The 15,702-nt window shown below is 42.3% G+C and overlaps 2 protein-coding genes and 1 pseudogene across 2 annotated transcripts in view; 1 reads left to right on the top strand and 2 right to left on the bottom strand.

Annotated features, from left to right (window-relative positions):
• LOC105489963 (ubiquitin specific peptidase 13) overlaps positions 1 to 15,702 on the bottom strand; it is a 130,402-nt gene that overhangs the window by 72,471 nt on the left and 42,229 nt on the right. Inside the window, exons 4-6 of the mRNA XM_011755135.3 lie at positions 7,927 to 8,048; positions 2,025 to 2,167; positions 138 to 322 (exon numbers count right to left, since the gene is read on the bottom strand). Coding sequence (XP_011753437.1) covers positions 138 to 322; positions 2,025 to 2,167; positions 7,927 to 8,048 — 450 coding nt within the window. The remainder of the gene's footprint in view (positions 1 to 137; positions 323 to 2,024; positions 2,168 to 7,926; positions 8,049 to 15,702) is intronic.
• LOC112428067 (U2 spliceosomal RNA) lies at positions 9,239 to 9,406 on the top strand (annotated as a pseudogene).
• Positions 10,935 to 12,361, bottom strand: LOC105489962 (NAD-dependent protein deacylase sirtuin-5, mitochondrial-like). Its single transcript, XM_011755134.2, has 2 exons — positions 12,343 to 12,361; positions 10,935 to 12,232 (listed from the first exon to the last, which is right to left on the bottom strand). The coding sequence occupies exon 2, from the start codon at positions 12,192 to 12,194 to the stop codon at positions 11,262 to 11,264; it is 933 nt and encodes a 310-aa protein (XP_011753436.2). The 5' UTR covers positions 12,195 to 12,232; positions 12,343 to 12,361; the 3' UTR covers positions 10,935 to 11,261.

Raw genomic sequence — 15,702 nt, 5'->3', positions numbered from 1 at the left:
ATAAGAGGCAGAATTAGGATTCAAACCTGGGCTGTCTGCATCCAGAGCCTACACCTTCCAACCACCTGGATTCAGGGATTGGTTAAATCTAAGAGGAAGCCACTGCATGTTCCCAAAGTCTGTAAAGGCGCACTCACCTGCCCCGTCAGGAGTGATGGTTCCCAGTTTCACGGCTAGTGGGTAGCCCATGTCTCTGTAATGCTCCAGCGCATGCCCATTGCCCCCAGAGCTGTCAAAGAACCACTTTCCACATAGGACAGAGCCGTCAGTCAGATTCAACCAGAGGTTTTCTCGCAGGTCGCATCTGGCACACTTCCAACCACTAGAAAGCCATTGGAGAGTAGTCAGAACAGCCAGAGCATAATTTTAAAAATTAACTTCTAAGAAAACAGATGGTTTCAGGTAGGCAGGTCACAACAAAGGCTCAGTGAAGTAACAGAGACTGGTGCTTCCCCATTTTCTCCCCTCAAGACATTGTTGGCCAGGCGTGGTGGTTCACACCCGTAACCCCAGCACTTTGGGAGGCCGAGGCAGGCGGATCACCTGAGGTCAGGAATTCGAGACCAGCCTGGATAACATGGCGAAACTCCGTCTCTATTAAAAATATTAAAATTAGCCAGGTATGGTGGTGGGCACCTGTAATTCCAGCTACTCAGGAGGCTGAGGTAAGGAGAACTGCTTGAACCTGAGAGGCGGAGGTTGCAGTGTGCCAAGATCGCGCCAGTGCACTCCAGCCTGGGTGACAGAGCAAGACTCTGTCTCAAAAAAAAAGAAAAAAAAAAAATTATTGTTCCTCTCCCAGAGTAGCAGGATCACTCAGCACCCTGCCTGCCTCCCAGATGTGGATTAGCCCCTCCCAGCATCTCCGAGTGGCCTTTTTTTAGTTTCGAAAACTGACACAAAACTTCGGGCTAGGAGAGGAGCTCATTTCCTTAAAATTCCTCCATGAGGGACCGTGGAGCTTGAACAAGTTTAAAATATTAAGGATCCTGTGTGTATAAATGTCTAAAGTTCTAAAGCATTAATCACATACGGTAAAGCTAGTTTATACAAATCCGACTACAATGCAAATCTAAATTAATTGGAAAGGAGACCAACTTGACTAAAAGCTAAATGTCAACTATAATGCCAAGTACCTTACAGAAGTCTCATCATTTAATTCTAACAAACACCTTTCAGCATCAGTATTACCATCTCTATTTTTACAAACAGAGAAACGGAGATCCAGAAGTAACTCTCGTTTCCAAAGACCATACAGAAGGCGAATGCCATGCAATTGTCAGGATTCAACCAAATCAGACACGTTCCTAATCAATCTGCCTATCCACCAATACCTGTCTCTCTAAACACACCGTCACCTAATAGGAGGAGATACGAATGGAGCCCAAAGAGTATTCCAGCCAAAATGTTAAAACCAAAGACTTGTAAGTTGGATTGCCCTAAAACAAGACTCTGAGACAAAAAAGTGAAGGTAAATGGCTTCTCCGGGAGGTGATCCCAGGGAAGTGGGGAAGAGAGACAAGCAAGGGTAGGAAGCTGCTACAGGATATGTCAGTGAGCAAATGTATACTGTGGGTGACTGGGGCTCAGGCCACGTGGGGAACTGCAAGAGACAGATATCCCACCTGGAGGGGCAGAAAACTGGGGTATGAATCCACCCATGCCACAGTCGCTGGTTTAGGGCTGCTCCAGGAGGAGGGAGGGAGCTTCACTCTGGTGTTTCTGACTGTCCCATGCACCGGCCTAACTGACTTCAGCAAGCAGAAAAAGCTCTCAAGCAAAGGGTTGCAAGTGCTTGCAACTGGCAGCTTCAGGGCAGGGAAGGGCTTAGGGGTATGGACTGGGCATATTCAGCATCTACTACAAAGCTACAGACAATTTTAGAGAAAAGTTTTATATTTACTTTTAATAAAAGGCATCTGGTAAGAAAAAATATAACTGCCAATTCAAAAAAGAGGTAGAAAACAACTATTTGTTTGGCCAGTTTTAGGGAGTAAAGTTCCATTCTGCTATTTGACTCTCACCTTGGAGGAATCCTGACGCCATTGTCCAGTTGGGTGAGGTTGTTGGCATATTTAGATACTGGCAATTCATTTTCCCACGTGTCTGGGTCCTGCTTTCTGTATGGAGATTTTGAGCTGAGAACTGCATCACAAGCAATTGTTACCTATAAGACAAACCCAGATGTAATATATAAAAACAGTTTGAGAAAATAACAACTTGCTAGTGAATAGCAAATTCACTGCAATGTGATTTTTAAAACTGAAGAAATGCAAACAGCACAAGTGTCACAAGAGAGAGATCCTGTCTTCCTGCACTTCCCCTGGATCGAGCTAGGTTTTATCCCTGGCCTAGTGTTTGTAGTATTGACAATGGCACAGATAGCAAGAAACTAAATTCATTTTCTAAGCCCAAGCTTAGAGGTCAGATTTAACAATTCCTACCACTTAGCAAGCAGGGTGAAAAGTAGGAGGTGAACAATTTGCAAGGGTGAAATTAGATACAGGAATGCCCAGGATTTACCCAAGTGGTGTGTTTTCCTCATAACAAATGTACACTCAGATATCCAATATCCTCAACTCATCACACAATGGCATGTGGTCAAGGGCACTTGAATGGAATGTAAGCAGCATGGCTCCATTTCTTAATCTGGTGCAAATGTGACCCTGGACAGGGACATGCCTGGGTGTCTCTGTGCCAGATTAGTCCACATCATGAGCAAATCTGTGATGTCCTGCTCAGCACCAACTGACCACAGGGGAGGAGGAAAACAGACTCTGCCCTCTCCCTACCCGATTAATTCTGGCCATATGCCTATGACCCAATGTGCTGTTGGCTTAATGCTATAAGCTGTTTCTAGCTGTCTTTTAAGAACTTATATTCTGGTTGCAAAGTAAACTGGTACAGCCGCTTCGGAAAACAGTTCAGTAATTCATCAAATGGTTAAACACAGTTATCGTATGACCCAGCCATTCTACCATAGGTATATACCCAAGAGAAATGAAAATATGTGTCCACACAAAAACGTATACACAATTGTTCATAACAGCATTATTTATATTAGTCAAAAAAATGGGGCTGGGCACAGTGGCTCACACCTGTAATCCCAGCACTTTGGGAGGCTGAGACCAGCAGATAACTTGAGGTCAGGAGTTCGAGACCAGCCTGGCTAACATGGTGAAACCCTATCTCTACCAAAAATACAAAAATTAGCCAGGCGTGGTGGCTTGCTCCTATAGTCCCAGCTACTCAGGAAGCTGAGGCAGGAGGATTGCTTGAGCCTGGGAGGCGGAGGCTGTAGTGAGCTGAGAACGCACCATTGCACACAACCTGGGCAACAGGACAGAAACCCTGTCTCAAAAAAAATATTTTTAATAAAAAATAAAAATAATGGGAACAACCCAAATGCCTATGGATATAACAAATAGAATGTAAAATAAAATGTTGTATTACATACAATGGAAATTTATTTGCCAATAAAAAGGAATGAAATATTGATACATGCTACAATATAAATAAACTTTGAAAATATATTCTAAGTGAAAAAGCCAGTCACAAATAGCAACATATTACATGACTCCATTTATGTGAAATGTCCACAGTAGACAAATCTATAGAGCTAGAAAGTAGATTAGTGAGTGCCACAGGCTCAGCATGGAGGAAGGGTTGGAGGATGATGGCTAAGGGGTATGGGTTTTTTAGTGGGGCAAGAGAAATCTTCTAAAATTAGACAGTGGTGATGGATGCCCAACTCTAATATAATAAATGCCACTAAATTGTAAAAAATAAATAAACAGCAAAATTTGTAATCTACATCACTAATATCCTGCATAATGAGCTGATCGTTTTCCCCTGAGTCACAGTTTCCCATGTGTCTGGGTCCTGGCTTCTGACCCTAGAACCAAGGAAGGAACAAGAAACAATGGAGTAAGTTCCCTCAGCTGCCATTTCACCCCCACAGGCAATTCCTAGCAGCCCTGTGATGTAGGAATCGGCCTCGTGTCCACTCCAACTCCATCCCTCCTGGTCCTAGCCACCATCATGGTTCCCCCACACTACACAACAGCCTCCTTACCGTGGTCTTCCCTCTAGCGCTGCCCCTCTTCTTTGCCCAGCAGCCAGAGTGATCTGCTGTGAAAATTATATCCTATCCTTCTCCAGCTTAAAACTCTTATAGGTTATACTGACCACTGCTGATTGATGACACTGAGCTACTCACAGTCAGGAACAAGGAGGAGGTCCCCGGCCTCAACAAACTTATGATCCATTAGAGATCAGGACTTAATAAATATAGTTAAGCCTTTCAAAAGAGATCCTTCCATTTATCTCCCATTACAAATGCTGTTGTATAATTAGTTTGTTTTTTTCCATTTTGAAAACTCATCCCCTATCACCATCCAGAAATGCCCATAGAAAATAGAGCTGGGTTCACCACAAGCCCCCTCCAGGCTTTATGGGCCTGGGACATGCCACTTAGCACTTCTGGCCAGGACTTCTTCCTTGTTCCTGACTGTGAGTAGCCCAGTGTCATTCGTCAGTAGTGTTGAGAGTTTTAAGCTGGAGAAGGATAGGATCTAATTTTCACAGCAGATCACACTGGCTGCTGTGCAGGGAAGAGGGCAGGCGTGGAAGAAAGACCACAGTAAGGAGGCTGTTGTGTAGCCTCCTAATCTTTTGAGTCTGACCTATTATAACCTCCTTGTTTGTTTCATCAACTACCCAAATCAAGTCTGTGTCCTCCTTAGGACTGTCTCCACCCCTACTAGATCTTTTATAACCGTTCTGGTTTGCAGTGCACTATGACTCTGAACAAAACTCAAATAGAATCTTCTCCTTTATCCTTGAATATCTTTCTGGGTGACAACCAACAAAACGTCCTTAGACTTCTGGGCCTATTAAACACTGATCCAAGGTTTTCAGAATATCATCCAAAATCACCTTAAGGCCCTTTTTATGGGTGACAGCTGAAGGTCAGGATCCATCATCCTGTAATCACACTGTGAACTATTTTTCCCTGAATATGTTATCTGAAGTGATGCGAAAAGACCTTGGTACTAGTCCTGGCTCCATCCCAAGCTATCGTAAGCTTCCAGTTCAGTTCTGCACTGGAACTGTCTCAAACTGGCTCATAAGAGTCCAGCTTTAAATTTTAAGAAATTCAGCAAGATGGTTGCTAAACACAGCCATTATAAAATATTAAATCATATAAACTTACAACTAAATAAAATGTTTTTTCAAAAGGTGACATATAATCAAAAATTCTTCACTTCCTAATTGTTTTACTGTATCTCATTATTATCTATGTGCCCTTGAGGTTTTATTTACATTCACATCAGTGGAATGCTGGAAATTCTGTATTATGGTCTGCTACTACCACTGGAAAGCAACACCCCATTCAGTGATGTCACTTGACAGCCTGAAATCAGTCATGGTGGCAGTATTTACACCATGGAATCAGCAGACACTACAAAACAGGGCTTTTTTTTTTCCTAGGGAGCCTGTTGTTAAACATTTACAAGCACACCACTGCTCCAATTCCTGCTGTCAAAAATGAAGGCATTGGATTTCAAGCTCTAAGACCCCTGCTGAGCTCACAGTGCTATGTCTCTGTGAACCCAGCATCACCCAGAGGTGCTTTAACTTTCTGGTAGAACCTATAGAGTCACTCTCTGAAACTGAAATTCTTCTGTGCTAAGACACTCAAAAGGTGAAGGAAGAATCACCTGGTTCGACGTTTTGAGCTCAATGATTTTTGTTATTTAACAGTTTAAAAAGAGAATTGTCAAACACCAAAAATATAGCAAAAGCATGAAAAGAAAATATAGTAACTGGCATCTTCTATGGAGATAAATCCTATCAGTTACCATCAGATAAGTCCAGGCTTTTCCTTTAATCTCCCCACCCTCATCTTCCAAATAATTCTGTCTTCTTTTTTCATTCATAATGTATTTCTTAATACTAAAAGACTCTATATTAAAAATTATATCTTGTTGGATTCAGATTTCTATGGCACTTGTCTTATTTTAAATAAGAGTATTCACACTTCAAATTATACTCCAAGTATAATTTGAAAAGGCTTTTTTATTAATTTTTTTAACATAAAGACTTATTCATGAGGGACTGAAAGCAAAATAATTTATCATAACATTTATTCACAATGTTTCTTCTCTTCTGACAGCAGAAATAAAAGTTATATTAAACAAGACAGTAAGAACTCTCAGTATTACAGAAATATAAGCATTAGTATACAATTTCAGGTAATGGGATGAGGTAAGGCCATTTTGTCCACTAATATATTTTATCCTTGGAAACAGCCACATGAGTCAACATGGAATTGGAGAAAGCAAAGGTAATTTAATTCCGTGTGCCCTACTGAACACTGTGCACTTAGCACTAAAAGAAGAGGCACAATATTAAATATACACGAAATTCTCATTTCTATGGTCTTAGATATAAAGTAGATTGGGGCAAAAGAGAATGAAAGGTGGAAACCTAGTCCCTAGTGACATGGAAACCCCAAGCACAAATGTCCCCTCTTGGCAGGGACAAGTGAGCAGATGGCCACAGAGAGAGTCATGCAACGTCCAGAAGACTCTGGGACCTTAAGAGCTGGCTTTGGTTCTGGCATGGTTTCAGGAGGGAAAAAATGAACAGGCATGTCTAAACTCAACCCTCCCTGACCCCACTGCGATCTGTGGCCAGGCTCTGGGAAGTCAAGGCGTGCACAGAGTGGAAAGAGGAAAAGAAATGGGAGACCAGGCCGGGCGCGGTGGCTCACGCCTATAATCCCAGCACTTTGGGAGGCCGAGACGGGCGGATCACGAGGTCAGGAAATCGAGCCCATCCTGGCTAACACGGTGAAACCCCGTCTCTACTAAAAATACAAAAAATTAGCCGGGCGTGAGGGCGCCCGTAGTCCCAGCTACCCGGGAGGCTGAGGCAGGAGAATGGCGTGAACCCGGGAGGCGGAGCTTGCAGTGAGCCGAGATCGCGCCACTGCACTCCAGCCTGGGCGACACAGAGAGACTCCATCTCAAAAAAGAAAAAAGAAATAAAAAAAAAAAAAGGGAAAGAGGACAAAGTGGTACAGGCAATACAGGAAATGAGCAAAGGGTAGGAAAAACAGTTAGGGTCCCCACGGGAACTCTGTGCCCACTTCCAGCATGCGAGAATGAAAGGAAAACAAAACCTGGATTCCCTATATCACCACCAGCAGCTCCAGCTTCAAGTCATTTAAGAAAATTAAGGTCCATCCACCAAACTGGATTAGAAAGAAAGGAAAAAGAAGAAAAGAGAAGGGAAGAGGAAAGGGGAAGCTCACAGTTCAAAATATCTAAAACCTAGAAAGTAGTCTTGGTTCACATAGGGAGTAAAACTGAAAAGAAGGTTCACTTAATCCCAGAGCTCCCAAGACCTGTAGTTTGTAAATGCCTGCTTCTTTTTGTAACTGCGTCGCTATTGTTTCAGCAGTGGAACACTTCTATTTTTTTCCAAACAAAATGTTACATGGAAGGCCAACATAATAAACATGATAAAAAGACTGTCACCCCTCTGATCAGAAAAGTCCTTCTCCAGCAGTCCCTGTAGATCTGGGGTGCAGAGTTTGAAAATCTAAGGAACAGACTGTGATTTAGGAGGCAAGAAGCCAGCCCAACCTGGAAGAGACCAGCCTAATGAGCAACAAAGCCCTACCAGCACTTGAAGTAAGAGACAGTAAAAGGCCCAGCACTACTGAAATGTAAGCCTGCAAGACCCCTGTCACAGAAGAGAAGAGGTATGTGCATATTCATGCTCATTCTCATCCTCTTCTTTCATTCAACCCGCTTTTCCCACCCCACCCCACCCCCGCACACACACACCACACACGCACACACACCTGACACAGAGTCACGCGCATCTAGCTAGCAGCCGTGCACACTCACTGACCAGGGCTGGTAACTCCTCAATATTTGGTAGTGCTATTTCATAGTGATCTGGGAATATAACAAGTTTGGCTTCATCTTCATATTCATAATCGTCGCTATTTAAATCGTCATCAGTATCTAGATCTGAGGAGAAAACAAAAACAAAGAACAAGAAGTGAGGAAAATAACATCCCACACTATGGCAGCACTCACTGGGAAAGCCAGAAATCCAAGGCGATGAAATACCAAGGGTGTGACATTTACAATTTTCTCCTCTGACAGGACCGTCCATCTGTCCTAAACCACCAATAGCAGGCCTTTCCATCAAGTTATGAATACTTATATATCAGTGACTGATGTATGAAGAAGACTGAGCCATTTCATAAAGCTTTACAGTTAAATTAGACAAATGTGCAAGACACTCAATTCTCAGACAGAATTTCTCAGAAAGAAAATTTCTTAGAAACTCTTAAAAAGGAAAGGACTGGTAATTACGATGTGTCAGGTACCTGGTTCCTGATTTCATAACAATAGGCTGGAATGGTGGTTTGGTTTCTTAGGGGTTTTTTGCAACATCATAATATGAAAGTATGGTTTTAGAGTTGATAAACTTAGGTTCAAGACTAGCTCCAAAACTTCATGTTACTTTGGGCAAGTCATAAACTCTCTAAGCCTTAGTTTTCTCATTTGTAGCATGAAGATAATAGTATGTATCTCACACAGTTTATACAGGAGATAAAGAGAACAAGAGGCTTGGCATATAATAGGTAATCAATAAATGTTAGCTATTATTTAAAAACAAAATCTCCCTCTTGCTCTCTCCCTCTCCCTTTCTTAAAGTGTTGAGTTACTGCATAGTAGACCTGAGGGGGAAGCCCTATAATGTGAGTAGCCATATTGTCCTCGGCTGTGGAGAATTCTCACTAAGGAAGATGAGCTCCTCTAGCCTGTTATCTACCAAGTCGTCCCTTCTTTGCTTGGTTCATCTCTGGTAAAGGTTAAACGAAGGTTCAAGGAAATGTCTTGTCACAATATTTATATGGACATTTCAGCATCACTTTCACAGGGATGCCAGCATCCCAGATCATGTTTGTATATTTAGGCTTGGAACTATGGTGACAAAGAGCTAGCGAGTTATATTCCACTCACATGCACACAAACCTACACACAAATAGGCACAAGAACACACACAGAAACGTGGGCTCTCTAGACAGAAGAAAGTTATTTTACTTAATGAAGCAGCCACCTGAGAAACAAAGGGTCTAGATTCTGTTATTACCTTGTAAAACCTAGTATATATTTGTGTACAGTTCTGCTCTTAAATTCCCAAAGCGATCGCTTCTCGGCCTTTTGGCTAAGATCAAGTGTAAATTCCCAAAGGTAGGGCAGTTTGTAGTGATAAATAAATAAATAAGATACAGCCAAAATGCAGTCTAAGCTTTATTTTTTTTTTTTTCTTTTGAGGCAGGGTCTCACTCTGTTGCCCAGACTTGAGTGCAGTGGTGTGATCATAGCTCACTACAACATCAAACTCCCAAGCTCTAGCTATCCTCCTACCTCACCCTCCTGAGAAGCTAGGACTGCCAGGCCTGGCTAATTTTTTTATCTTTTGTAAAAACAGGGTCTCACTATGTGGCTCAGGCTGGTCTCAAATACCTTGCCTCAAGCGATCTTCCCACCTCAGCATCTCAAAATGCTGGGATTAAAGGCATGAATCACCACACCTGGTCTAAATGTTTTAATAAAAGATTTTAAATTATAAGAGTCAGAAATACCAAAATAAAGAACCAAACCAAACAACATTACTAGATAGCCATAGAAGTGAGGTTCATTTGACAAAATGTAATTTTAAAGAAGTTTAATTAGTAAGTAAAGGCATTAATGTAAAGCATATAATTCAAAGAAAGATTCTATATGTTATAAAAATGTGAATGCTTCAATATTTATAATTTTTTTAAGTTGGAATCCAAATGTTTAATTTAAAAAATGGTATTCAACCTGGCCAGGCATGGTGGCTCACACCTATAATCCCAGCACTTTGCGAGGCTGAGGCAGGTGGAGCACGAGGTCAGGAGTTCAAGACCAGCCTGGCCAAGATGGTGAAACCCTGTCTCTACTAAAAATACAAAAATTAGCTAGGCATGGTGGCATGCACCTATAATCCCAGCTACTTAGGAGGCTGAGGCAGAGAATTGCTTAAACCCAGGAGGCAGAGGTTGCAGTGAGCCGAGATCACACCACTGCACTCCAGCCTGAGCAACAGAGCAAGGCTCCATCTCAGAAAAAAAAAAAAAAAATAGTATTCAACCCAATAGAATATTATTTAAATCATAGTTATTTAGACTATTTAGGAACAGAAATGTTTATGCTATGTTAATGCTAAAAACACAAAATTCATCTTCACTGTAAAGACTTTATATTATGCTTACAGACAAAAATGAGAAAGAAAACTAAACAAATGGAAATCATTAATGAGTGAACTTTATTCTTAAATTTTTTTATTATAATATTTATATTTAACAATTTTAAGTAACCAAAGCATAAATCTTGTGTTTTTGTATGCAGATTCAGCTCATACAAGATATTATCTCTTTTCCACAGAAAACATGCTCATTTAAAGCTAATTCAAATCTTACCTGGCATAAATAAAATACAAAAAAAAAAAAAAAAATCCCACTCTGACATTTGCTAGTTATGTAACCCTAGAAAATTTATTTCTAAGTTCTTTTTTCTTGTGAGTAAGCCATAGATATTATCTACCCCACAAGACCGTTAAGTGGATTAAACAAGATAAAGTTTTAAGGCACCCTAGTGTAGGATCTGGTAGGTACTAGGGGACTCTGCAAAAAATAGCCACCATCACCATCATCATCATCACCTTCTCCCTCTTCCTGGCAATTAACACAACCAAAAGTGCCTTCCCTTCCCTTTGGCTGCAAGACCATGGTACCATGTGGGGATCTTCTGTGAAATCTGAGTATTCAGAAGTTATCACCTTCAAATTCCTCTAGACTGTAAACTCAGAGAGCAGGAAATGAGTCTTTTTTTTTTTTTTTAAGACAATCTAATTTACAAAATTTTTCCCTCCCAATAACCAACCATACACATCCAAGATATCTTACGTTTCAGTTCAGACCAAATAATACGCATTAACTTTACAGTTCTGTGACTTTTGAATGTGGGTGCTCTTTGCTACTTCTACGCCCCCATCGCTTATCAACAGGTTGGATTCTAGCTAGGGAATCAGAGGCTATTTTTAGATTGTTCAATATTCAGCTCACCACCCGTAAGACCATTTCTCCTCTGCATGTGGCCTAGTTCTTAGATATACTCTAATTTCTTTCTTCCCCAGGACACTTAAGAAACAGTTTCATTTTCATGACGGGCAAGGGCTTCAGGAAGAGTCGTTCCACAGGGTCCCTGGAAATGAAACCTGAATCTGTTTGTAGCTGGGGTGGTCTCCGTATTAAATTCTGCCACTGGCACGCCCCTGGCAGCCACCTGGGGGGCAAACATGGCTGCTGGGTACACCACAGAGGAAGTGCCCACCACTAGACATAAATCACAGCAGCCGAGCTCTTTGTCAACCTCCTCCAGAATGGCAGGATCCAGGTTTTCTCCAAACCACACGACGTGAGGGCGCAGCAAGCCTCCGCAGCCTGCCTCTTCACACCGGGGAAGTTTCTCAACTGGGATGCTGGCATCTTGAGTTCCAGGTTCTGGAGCACCTTTTCCTGATAAAGCTGGACAAATTGGACTCTTGTAATTCTCAGCCACAATGCCACAAGAGGTACATCGAGTTTTAAATAAGCTACCATGGATCTCCAGAAGGTTCTTGGTGCCAGCCTTGCGGTGCAACTCATCGATGTTCTGGGTGATGACCACGACTCGCCGGCCCTGCTTACCCAGCCGGGTCTCACACTCGGCTATGGCGCGGTGCCCGGCGTTGGGCTCCTTGCTCCCCATGACCTCCCGCCGGTAGTGGTAGAACTCCCACACCCGGGACGGGTTGTGGGCAAAGGCCAGGGGAGTCGCCAGGTCCTGGGCTTGCCATTTTCTCCAGTAACCTCCAGCTCCTCTGAAAGTCGGAACACCACTTTCCGCACTAACACCTGCGCCTGAGATGATGACTATGTGCTTTGCTTTTGCAAAACACTTCCGAAAATCTGCCATACTTGAACTTGGCCGAGCCATTTTCAGGCAAATCTGGTTTCGTGTGGAGGCTGGAGGCTTCAGGCCACAATATAGCTGGGAAATCAATCGACTTGGGACAATCTGGAGAGGTCGCATCAGGGTTGTTTGTTGGTAGTTCTAATGCTTGAGGTGGCCTTCCTCGGTCATCCTGGCTGCCGCAGTGACCAGGGTGACCTTTCTGAAAAGGGAGGCTCTGTTCGGAGCCCTCGTGGAGCTCCCCAGCACAGCGGCCTCGCAGGCCCACCCGCTCGGGTGGGATTACTTTCAGGAAATGAGTCTTAACTCCCATGTTCCTAGCCCCTGTACTGTGCCCGGCACACACCACACACTCTGTAAATGTCTGTGAATGGGGACTTCAGGAAGTCAACAACATCAACATGCAAAACAAGAATATCAAAAGAGTTGCGTTGTATTTTAATTGGCGACTCACGTGTTTAAGAGGAAGCAAGACTGCTGTCATGCAGAAAAGCAGAACTTTGTTGTGCTTCTTTACATTTATTTTAAGTTTACTTTTATTTTTAATTCAATGGAATGGAAGAGGGGCATGATCTTTCCCAAAAAACTTAATCCAAATTAGGGAAAAGTCCATCAGAGGTAACCTACATTCTGATTTTAGGGGACAAATCTAAGGTTCCTCCTGAACACACATGATCCCACAGCCCTAAATATAACCTAAAATTTCCACATGTCTCTAAATCATGTCTCATCACCCCAAAAATATTTAGTTGAAGAAGCTACAGAGTAACCATACTCTAGGGACCCCCAACTTCTCCCCAGCTGCTACTTTCTATTGTGGCTATTAAGTGGCAATACCCAAGAGAGATTTCTCTAAGTTTAAGAATAAATAAATAAATACAAACTCTTGTCTGATGATCCTCCCAGATCCCTGGGAGAAGTGGCTGGGACTACCCATTTCCCCAAGATGCCTAAGCTATGAAAGAGAACAGTGAGAGAATGAAAGGGTCCCTACACAGAGCTAGGGCTCTGATTCCCAGGTCAGAGTTCTCTCAGGCTGACCATATTAACTTTAATTGTTGGAGGCAAGCGATCTGTCCAAGGGCTGCAAAATCTAACCAACTATTTACCTTCAAAAGAAGGTACAGGGGAAAAGCCTCTTGAGTACAGAACATATTATTTTACCCACTTCAGAAAAAAATTGCAAAATGTAATTTATTAGAACCTTCTGGTTATCAGAGGCGCAGGTGAACTTTCTGAACAGGCCCATTAGTGAAACTTTGCACAAATTTTCTGTTTTCAATCTATTCCTCAGCAACTTTAAACACCTGGTCTAAGCCAAAAAAAGTGGAATTCTCTGAGGTGAAGTGGTGGCTCCTCGGAAGTTCCACTCTTCAGACACAGAGAACTGAACTCCTTTACTGCTATTTGTGAAAACTGGGGCAGACTCCATGAAGATGTAAATATTTAACACTGTTTTTTATGATGTATCAAACATATGGTGTTTTTTAAATTAAATGCATTGCCAGTTGTTTACATATCTATGCATATTTGTAGCTTTATCGGAAATAAATATATATATATATATATATATATATATATATATGAAATTAGGCCAGAATCACATTGTGAGCCTTAGGGTATTTCTTGAAGGATCCAGAACTCCCTTACCTCCTCGCTTCTCTACTCTCTCTTTCATATCAGCTTATACCCCAAACTCATCAACTTTCATATTTTTCCAAGTTATCTTTCTACAACACAACCTAATAGTGTCCCTTTCTAGCTGAACTCTCCCGGTTCACAGCACCCCTAAGCATCCCAGCAATTTTTTCACAGCAACCTTAAGCCAAAAGAAATGCCTGGCCAGGTACAGTGGCTCACGCCCATAATCCCAGCACTTTAGGAGGCCGAGGTGGGCGGATCACAAGGTCAGGAGTTTGAGACCAGCCTGGCCAGCATGGCAAAACCCCGTCTCTACTAAAAATCCAAAAAAATTAGCCAGGCGCGGTGGCGGGCGCCCATAATCCCAGCTACTCAGGAGGCTGAGGGAGGAGAATCGCTTTTACCCAGGAGGCAGAGGTTGCAGAGCTGAGATCGTGCCATTTCACTCCAGCCTGGGCAACAAGAGCAAGACTCCATCTCAAAAAAAGAAAAGAAATGCCTTATGGTTCTGTTTATTTAGTAGTTAGATCAAAAAAACTTGGTATTTATGTTCTAGCAACTAATTAACCATTTGCAAAATATATAAGTTGAAAGAAAAAATACTTCACTCTGAAATAGCCCCAGTCCTTCACTAATGGGATGTGTGCCGCTGTTGGGCAATGCACAATGTCCCTGAATCGGATCAGCCCCTGCCACCCTTATTTTCCATTTCACATCGATTTTCACGTGGTGCTTGACTTTTACCACAGAAACCACTAAAAAATCCCAGCTTTACAAAGATATGAAGTTATCAGAAGGAATATAGGGTAACCTAATAGTAAAACTATACTGTGTTTAGTTCATGCAATGTTTGAGCGCCACTATGTTCCCTCAGAGACTTAAAATATCCCCCAGTGCCCTGGTGAGCTCACTGCAGCACTCCAGGTTGCCTCAGAACACAATTTGGGAGCCAAAGAGTTAATGGCTCGCTAGGGACCACAGGCAAAAGAAAACTAAAAGCATTATTTATGTATAGAAAATTGCTGAGAGGATACACAATATATACAAAGATGTACAAACAGAAAATTTGTCTCTGGAGGCAGTAACCAAGTGGCTAGGATACAGGGAAGGGAGGGGAAAAAAACTTAATTTTCAATGAAGAGCCCTTTATAACTTCTCAATTTTAAGCTTTACCCATGAGGTAATCCTAGATGTTTTAAAAGGATAGAATTTAAATGATTTTTTAATTACCAATAATTGTCGTTGCTGGTTTAAAAAAAGATAGCAGCAAAAGCTAGTACTGAGGTCATTTCACTTGAATGAACATCAAAGTAATGTGAAGGAAGAGTGATTTGACCACTGAGGGGCAGGGTGGTGCTCAGGACACCGGGAAGCCATTTGGCACCAGTCAGTGGCCTCAGCTTCCCTTGTAAAATCAATTGCAGGTTGTAACCAAATGATTCAATGGTTTCAGTGTCACTGTTGAGCCGATGGAAAAAGAATTATTCACAAAGTCATCAAATGAATGGGAAGAAAACACCTTCATCCAAGATAAAGCATTGGCCACCTACATCTGTTTCATGAAGCAGAAGCAGCAGCATCGTAATTTCATTTCAGTACCAGTGAAATAGTACTTCCTAACCAAAAAATAACAGAGAAACTGCAAGAGAGCTCTGAGTTATCTTCCTCTCCATGAGGAAACAATCCCAGCGTCCCTTTGAGGGAGAGTCTGTCCCTTTGAGGCAGAGGCTACGAGCTGCCTCTCAATACCCACTGTCCTCTTCTTCCTAATAAGAGACCCCAAACTTTACTCAGTGAAGCCAGTTGGTGGGCTTTATTTTCCAGTCTCCTGTGCAGCTAGATGTGACCACGTGACCAAGTTCTGACAGAGAGGTGTAAACTGATTGGGGGCTCTATGAGAAGGCTGACAAAAGCAAGGTGATTCTGCTGGGAGATTAGACTATTTTGTCCTTCCTCTTTCTCCTCTTCTCTTTCTTTTTCCTTTTTT

Source organism: Macaca nemestrina, chromosome 2 (genome assembly GCF_043159975.1).
Source record: "Macaca nemestrina isolate mMacNem1 chromosome 2, mMacNem.hap1, whole genome shotgun sequence".
NCBI classification, from domain to species: Eukaryota; Metazoa; Chordata; class Mammalia; order Primates; family Cercopithecidae; genus Macaca; species Macaca nemestrina.
The sequence above is the reverse complement of the archived record's forward strand: the minus strand, read 5'-3'. Positions and strand labels throughout refer to the sequence as shown.